At 39.8% G+C, this 8,787-nt stretch overlaps 1 protein-coding gene and 1 non-coding gene across 2 annotated transcripts; one reads left to right on the top strand and one right to left on the bottom strand.

The window, feature by feature from the left end:
- Positions 1-3,652: 3,652 nt before the first annotated feature.
- Positions 3,653-3,759, bottom strand: LOC121135699. Its single transcript, XR_005872794.1, has one exon. It is a non-coding gene; the product is annotated as a U6 spliceosomal RNA (small nuclear RNA).
- Positions 3,760-4,792: 1,033 nt separating this feature from the next.
- Positions 4,793-5,716, top strand: LOC101825748 (olfactory receptor 2D3-like). Its single transcript, XM_005075775.2, has one exon. It carries the CDS (start codon positions 4,793-4,795, stop codon positions 5,714-5,716), a length of 924 nt encoding a protein of 307 aa, XP_005075832.2.
- Positions 5,717-8,787: the final 3,071 nt, after the last annotated feature.

Here is an 8,787-nt window from a genome sequence, read left to right as displayed (position 1 = left end):
TTTCCTCCCCAACTTTCTTTTTGGTCATGGTGTTTCATCATAGCAAAAGAAACCCTAACTAAGACAGTGAACAACTTCTTATTGTGCTAAATTTTCAAAATATCTTACATATTATTAATCTTTACATCAACACTGTTAGATAAGTGTGTGGTGATACCTGCTTATATCCTGTTTCTACCCAGCTAGCTCATTTCCTGTCTGTCTGTACAGACCTCCAGACCTTTATGGTTAACTAGTGGCTAGCTCCATTCTCTGACCTTCAGACAGGCTTTATTTGTACAAGCAAGATATTACCACATAAGTGTAATTTGAGTTACCATTTTACAGCTGAGCAAAACTACCCAAAGCAAACTAAATAATTTGCTGTTGGCCATCCATCAACTAGATAGACCAGGATTGAAAAAGTTATTTATTTACTTATTTACCCGTGTGTGTGTTAGAGTGAGTGAGAGAGACAGAGAGACAGAGACACAGACAGAGACAGAGATCTATGGGAATACTCCTGGAATCCAGAGAAATTTCCAGATACCCTATATTTGATATTACAGGCAGTTGTGAGCTGACAATGAGTGTTCTGAGAATTGAACTCTTATCCTATGGATAAGCAGAAAGCATGGACAAGCCAGGACTTCAACACAGTAGTTGGGCTCCAGAGACCCAGTGCTAGTCTGTAAGTTATGCTTCTTCCTTAGATATAACAGCTGTTCATGGTCATTGGACGCTCACTATGGAGAAATACCTACAAAGTAAATGCAAATTATGAATGCACACATACTCACAAACAGATTCATTTTCATAGCATGCAAAAAATATAAGTGGCATGGCACACACAAAGTAGAAATGCTTGCTTTTCACTTAATATTCTGTCATTGTTATATATTGCTGTATCATCATAATTGGAACTTTAACTCAGAATGCAAATTATCATATCCAATTTTTGTTGGTTTGGTAAATATATTTTGATCCACACTATGTGTGTGGCTTTACCTATTGTGCAAACAGGGGTTTAATCATCTCTGTTTTCTAGGGGGTTATGTGTATTCATTAGTAATTTTAAGAAATCATCATCAATTAGGAATAATAAGAACTTTTCTTTAGCATATTTTCAAATATTTTCTAAGATCTAAATATGTTAGGATGATTTTTATTGTGTATTTAAGATATATAACATAATGTTACTGAGCCACACCAGATGACACATATTGGCAATTCCTGTACCCAGGAGGCTGAGGCAGAAGGACCATGTGCTGAAATACAGCCTTCCCTAAACAGTGAGTTACAGGTAAACCTAGGTCACAAATTTAGAACTATCCACTAGATAGTAGTGAGGTGAATACTGGCTATACAACATAAGACAATGAGTGTCTCTTTTCTAGAGTCCATCAGCTGCCAACAGCTTGCCAAGGAATGGTAGAGTCTTTTAACACCCACTAATCCATAATAAGCAGTCTTGTGCATGTCCTGTTCAAAAAACCGAAACTGTTGATATCATGTTGGCAAAGGCTGTTTATGCATTGGCTATAGCATATCATAGCCATTTTCCTGTATCACTGCTCTATACTCTTCTTCTTCTTCTTCTTCTTCTTCTTCTTCTTCTTCTTCTTCTTCTTCTTCTTCTTCTTCTTCTTCTTCTTCTTCTTCTTCTTCTTCTTCTTCTTCTTCTTCTTCTTCTTCTTCTTCTTCTTCTTCTTCTTCTTCTTCTTCTTCTTCTTCTCCTCCTCCTCCTCCTTCTTCTTCTTCACTTTTTCTCCTCCTCCTCCTTCTCCTCCTCTTTCTCCTCCTTTCTCTTCCTCTGCTTCTGCTTCTTCCTCTTCTCCTTTATCTCCCCCTTCTCTATCTCTCTCGCTCTGTTCCCTGAGTCTCACAGAAATGATGTTATACTTAGCATTCAGCAGTCACTCATTCTCAGCACTCTGGTTGGTATGAATCAGCATTCACTACACAGAAAAGCCTCTTTGACTACGGCTGAGACTAACATGTACCTATGGTTTTTTTTCCAGTTTAAATTTAGATAAGAAACAATGTTGCTTCACAAGTCAGTTCCAGGTCCCTCTCCCATTCCCTCCCCTCCTCCCGTGCTCTCCCCCCAACCCCCTTCCCCCCTTTATCCCCTCATTCCCCCAGGGAGGGTGAGGCCCTCCATGGGGGTGTCCATAGTCTGTCATTTCATATAGGGCAGGGCCTAGACCCTTCCCCAAGAGTTCAGGGTGAGAGTGCACCTCACATTGTTCTATGGGAGTCCAAAGTCCGTGTGTATACTTGGGATGGGTACTGATCTGCTGCCCAAGGCTCAATAGATTCCCTAGGCCTCCTCACTGACACCCAGATTCAGGGGGTCTTGATCAGTCTCATGCTGGATTCCCAGGCTGATGTCTGGGATTCAAGAGTAAACCTTTGTCTGGTCAGCTGTTTCTAGGGGTTAAGCCAGCCCAGTCTTAATCCCTTTGATCATCAGTCCTCCCTCTCTGTTACTGGCTTTCTTGTGTTCAACTCAGTACTTAACCAAGGGAGTCTGCCTCTTCTTCGATCAGCCACTAAATGAAGTTTCTGTTTCCCGGACTCTCTGGCCATAGGATTGTAGGCTGGCACTCCCCATATCTATGTCTAAAATCCATATATGAGAGAGTACATGCCATGTTTCTCTTTTTGTGACTGGGTTACCTCACTCAGGATGGTTTCTTCTAGTGTCATCCATTTGCCTGCGAATCTCATGATTCCATTATTTTTTTCTGCTGAATAGTACTCCATTGTGTAGATGTACCACATTTTCTCTATCCACTCTTCGGTTGAGGGACATCTAGGTTGCTTCCAAGTTCTGGCTATTACAAATAAAGCTGCTATGAACATAGTGGAGCAGACATCTTTGTTGTATGAATGGGCATCTTTTGGATATATGCCTAAGAGTGGAGTTGCTGGGTCTTGTGGTAGGTTTATTCCCATTTTTCTGAGGAATTTCCATACTGATTTCCAAAGTGGCTGAACCAGTTGGCACTCCCACCAGCAATGGAGGAGTGTCCCCCCTTTCACCACATCCTCTCCAGCATAAATTGTCATTGGTGTTTTTGATTTTAGCCATTCTGACTGGAGTAAGATGGTATCTCAGAGTTGTTTTGATTTGCATTTCCCGGATGGCTAAGGATGTTGAACACTTTCTCAAGTGCCTCTCAGCCATTTTAGACTCCTCTATTGAAAACTCTCTATTTAGTTCTGCAGCCCACTTTTTAATAGGGTCCTTTGGTGTTTTGGAGACTTGCTTCTTGAGTTCTTTGTAAATTTTGGAGATCAACCCTCTGTCAGATGTGGGATTAGTGAATATTTTTCCCATTCTGTGGGCTGCCTTTTTTGTCTTGCTGACTGTGTCCTTTGCCTTACAGAAGCTTCTCAGTTTCAGGAGGTCCCATTTATTAATTGTTGATCTCACTGTCTGTGCTACTGGTGTTATGTTCAGGAAGCTGTCTCCTGTACCAATTCGTTCAAGGGTACCACCCACTTTCTCTTCTAAGAGGTTCAGTGTGGCTGGATTTATGTTGAGGTCTTTGATCCATTTGGACTTAAGTTTTGTCCATGGCGATAAACATGGATCGATCCGCATTCTTCTACATGCCAGTCTCCAATTATGCCAGCACCATTTGTTGAAGATGCTTTCTTTATTAAAAATATGGAACGCTTCACGAATTTGCGTGTCATCCTTGCGCAGGGGCCATGCTAATCTTCTCTGTATCGTTCCAATTTTAGTATATGTGCTGCCGAAGCAAGCACCATGTACCTATGTTTATACAAACATAAATATTAAGAGAGCAATTGGACACCCTGTAAATTAAGGTAATTTCCCTATAGGACCAACAGCTTCCCTGTGCATAGAGTTTTTTAAAAGGTTTACAGTACCAGGCAAGTGTTCCCTCCTATGGACTGGCCTGAAAACCAGAGAGCAGTTAATAAGAGTCATGCAACTATTACACCATTGACCACATCTGACCTGGAAAGTTGGTGTTGTAAATCAGTGTTCACAGCTGGTTAAGACCATTGATTTTTTCTCCTGGGCATCCCTTTCATATCTTCTATATTATAGAAATAAAAAAATGATCTCTTATGGAATTAAAAAGGCTAAAATGAATTAAATGAAACTGTTAATAATGATGGACAATAGGTGGTAAGAACAGATTGTAATTATTAACATTAATACTTAAAGACCCTGCAGAAAGAAAAAACAGATTGCTGAAGCTTTGAGTTATTTTACCAACTTCCAGAGCCAAGGAGTAAACCTTCTAACTAATAAATTCTTTTTTTTTTTTTTGGAAAAAACTAAATTTGGGCAATGATCAGGATCACAAAATACTATTCCATTTGTCTTACTTTCCAGTTGACAAAGTAGTTCTTCAGAATTATCTTGTACATAAAATCATCAAACAGGTTAATTAAATGTTATAGAGTTTAAAGCATAAATATAGCTAGTTATAGTCATAAGAACTTGCTTGCATCCCAAACCTACATGAAGGAAAGATGCACTATGAGCAGCCTCACAGACTTCTCTGAACACATTTACTTAACCAGATGAGGTTAGGTCATGTAGCCCATTCCAAATGATTCTTTCTGATTGATACTGCTAAAATATTTAAGTAAAGAGAAAATAAACATGGTGTTTAAATCATTAGAACTGCAGAACAAAAGAAAATTTGAGTATTTTGGAATATGGAAGCTATAAAGAGGAAAAATAAGTTGCTCAGATGTTCTGAAACAAAATATGTGTGTGTTTCTTTCCTTGATGGTCTTCAACAGAGACAAATGACCATACATGGGTGAGCATAACAGAACCTCAGTGATAGAATTCCTGTTTCTGGGCCTCTCACAGGACCCACAGACCCAAGTCCTGCTTTTCTTCGTCTTTCTCCTCATCTACCTGCTCACTGTGCTGGGAAATCTGCTGATCATCGTCCTCATCCACACAGACCCCAGACTCCAAACTCCCATGTACTTTTTCCTCAGAAACCTGTCCTTTGCCGATCTCTGCTTTTCCACCACCACAGTACCCCAGGTGCTTGTCCACTTCCTGGTGGAGAGAAAGACCATTTCTTTTGCCGGATGCTCAACACAGTTAGTCGTGTTACTTCTGGTGGGATGTACAGAGTGTGCCCTCCTGGCAGTGATGTCCTATGACCGGTATGTGGCTGTCTGCAAGCCTCTGCACTACTCCACCATCATGACACACTGGGTATGTGTCCAGATGGCTGCAGGGTCCTGGGCCAGTGGTGCATTTGTGTCCCTGGTGGATGCCACATTCACATTGCGTCTTCCTTACCGAGGAAATAATGTCATTAATCACTTTTTCTGTGAACCTCCTGCCCTCCTGAAGCTGGCTTCAGCAGACACTTACAGCACAGAAATGGCCATCTTTGCAATGGGTGTGATAATCCTCCTAGCACCTGTCTCCCTCATCCTCATCTCCTACTGGAACATCATCTCCACTGTGATCCAGATGCAGTCTGGGGAGGGTAGACTCAAAGTCTTCTCCACCTGTGGTTCCCATCTCATTGTCGTTGTCCTCTTCTATGGTTCAGGAATATTTGCATACATGAGACCAAACTCCAAGACGATGAATGAAAAGGATAAAATGATTTCAGTGTTCTATTCAGCAGTGACTCCCATGTTGAATCCCATCATTTACAGCCTGAGGAACAAGGATGTCAAAGGGGCTTTCAGGAGAATAACTGCAAAGTAATAGGTTTAGAATGTGTGTCATCATTTAGTTGGCCATTGTTGGAACAGAAAACAGATTTTTCTGATGATGTTTTCCTTCTTTTACCCTGTTCTTACAGTTCCTTCTATTTTCCTCTGCTTTGTAGCTATGTGAAAAAAATTAAATAAACTTTAAAAATAAGAAGTAAAAAGAAATTAGTGAGGAGATAAAAGCATAAGAATGAAGGAAATAAGAATAATAAATAGGAAGTGAGATAGAAGAATGACCGCAAAGAAGTTTCTCCTCTCTAGTCTCACAAGTCAATTATGAACTTGACCTAATTAGGCATTTAACTATATACCCAAAACATGAAAAGAACCACTAAACCATCACAAGTATTTATGGCAGCATAGTCATTCCCTTCATTGTTGCATGTATTCAATAATTTTATTTTGAACATATGTTTCTCTGGGTGCAGTTATATAGTTTGGAACATAAACATGACAGGTGTATGACATTTTAACACTCCATATAATTTAAAATAACATTCATTGAAATTGAAAATAGATTAAGTTAAATCAAAAAGAAATGATAGAATTCTTCTTTTGCATTTTTGTTTATAAATTTTTAAGTTAAGAATTATACTAAGAACAGTACATTTTAAATCAAAAGCACATTGAGAGCATTCCTTCCCACGCCTCCCTACCCTTTTGTGTTTTTCTCTTCTCCCATATTTCCCTTAGTCTCTTTGACAGTATTGTTTTCATTTTTATACATCCATGCACAATTTTTGTGACTATAATATCTTAAAACAATGAAGGCAAAAAATATTTTTGTGAGTACAGATTAATTTACTTAGATAGTCTTAATTCACCCATTTCCTCAAACTGATACAACTTTCTCTTTTTATATACACTCCATTTTTTATTCATTTTCCGGTTTTGGGTGACCAAGTTGGTTTAATGATTTTGCTATGCAGAACAGCGCTGCAAGAACCTTCAATGGACAAGCATCTCTGTGATGTTTTGAATTGTAGTCATTCAAGTCAATACCCAGGAGTTGCTTTTAAAGTCATTTAAAAATCTATAACTGAAAGGGGTAAACTAAACTCAAAGGGTTCACTTCTAATAATTTAGAAATAAAGGCAGTCTATGGAACCTCTAACAGTGGAGCCAGTGTTTATTCTTAGGTCACAAATGGACTTTGAGAGCCCATTCCATAAGGAGGGATACTATTGCAGCTCAGATATGAAAAGGAGGGCCTAGGCTCTCCTCCAAATGATGTGATGGACTTTGATGATCCCCCGAGAGGATCTCACCTTACCTGGGGAGTGTGTTGGGAGATCGGTGGGAAGCATGGGAGGATGGGAATGGGGGGATGGATATGTAAATAAGAGTGTTTCTATAATAAACAAATAAATAAATAAAAAGAAATAAAGGGACCAGACCCTCACTCAGCCCCCTGCTTTAGCAACCATGACAGGCTACAGAAAAGACACATAGGTCTCTGACACAAGGAAACTCCAGATCCTCTGGCCTCCCAGAGCCTAGGGCCAAAACTGAACACTGGAGTATATGCCTCTGTGTAGCTCGAATTCTAATAGGTCTTAATAATAAATACCCGGAGTCCCACATAGGGTTAATGCTGAAAGATCAGGGAAGCAGAGAAGTCATTCACTAGTTCTTACCTCTACTGACTCCTCAGACCAAAGTGGAGATCCTGTCCCTACTTTCCTGAGACTGAATGTTCAATCCTGTCTCTAGGAATCCTCAGATTGAATGCTGTGTCTATGAAACCTCAGACGGAAAGTTCTGCATGCCTGTATCCTCTCTCCTTATATTCCTCTGTCCACCCAACCATATCATTGCCAAATTAAGAGAAAATGTTCCATTATCTATTCTATGGTGGGGAGCCCAAAATCTTGCACCTAATTAACTTTCTATTCTAACTTGCATTGCCACATTTCTATATGCCTCCTTTTATTTTTACAATGAGATCCCAGAATCTAATCTCCTTTTTTCAGCTTTTTCTTTACCATTAGCAATAATAACTTACACTAAACCACCCTTATGATAATAAATATCCATGACCCATGTTTTAGGAATGTGGGCATAGTTTTCTAAACTATTTCCTGCTGATTAAGGGTGCTGGTGATCTTTGGAGGTCCCTGAGAAGATTCAGGATTATGGTCACATCCTGACTGGAGAATTTTGTAAGGGTGGATCATCTCAACCAGCAGCTTTGAAGCCATTCTAGATGTAGAACCCAAAGGAAACTACAACAGAGGCACTCTGAACTGTTGGATCAGATGGGCCATTTACTCCCACTGGAGCTTTTCAGGGGGGGGGTCTTCCTCAATCAAACCTGATTCTTTTTAACATATAATGAATCCAGAGTCTCTCATTTCCAGTGAAAATAAAATGAGAACCTTGTCTCCAAAGTAACATACATTTGACTTAAATCTTAAAATCAAGACATTTTAAAATATATATATATAGATTTGATTAAACCAGAAACATGTATAATCAAATATATCTTAGCAGCTGTTGCTTCTTCCTCAGAAGTCAAACAGTTAAAAAAAACAATAATAAGGTAGTCTCAAACTCATTATCAAGGATGGGCATTTAAAATAGTCTCTCCACTATTGCTTAGTTTGCCAGTGGGTGTCATCCTTGGAGATCTCTGGAAATTTCACTAGTGCCAGATCTCCCCTCAAACCTAGAATGGCTCCCTCTATTATGGTATCTCTCATCCTGTTCTCCTCTATTCTTTCTCCAACTCAACCTTCCTGCTCCCCCATGTCCTCCTCTCCCTTCCTCTTCTCTCCCTCTCTTTTTCCTGGATCCCTTTCCCTTCCCTCATCCTGTGCTCCCAAACTGCTCAGGAGATCTTGCCTCATTCCACCTTCTATGGGGTACCATGTATATTTCTCTTAGGGTCCTTCCTGTTTCCCTGCCTCTCTGGCAGTGGGATTGTAGGCTGGCACTCCCCTGATTCATGTCTAAAATCCATATATGAGTGAGTACATACCATATTTGTCTTTTTGTGACTGGGTTACCTCACTCAGGATGGTTTCTTCTAGTGCCTTCCATTTGCCTGCAAATTTCAAGATT

This window comes from Mesocricetus auratus, unplaced genomic scaffold, assembly GCF_017639785.1.
Source record: "Mesocricetus auratus isolate SY011 unplaced genomic scaffold, BCM_Maur_2.0 Super-Scaffold_4256, whole genome shotgun sequence".
In the NCBI taxonomy this organism is placed as follows: Eukaryota; Metazoa; Chordata; class Mammalia; order Rodentia; family Cricetidae; genus Mesocricetus; species Mesocricetus auratus.
Note: the sequence above shows the minus strand (reverse complement) of the source record. Positions and strands in the feature narration are given on the sequence as shown.

What these genes read in the sequence shown, in the direction of transcription:
- LOC101825748 (XM_005075775.2), top strand. Translation starts at nt 4,793, where the DNA reads ATGGGTGAGCATAACAGAACCTCAGTGATAGAATTCCTGTTTCTGGGC.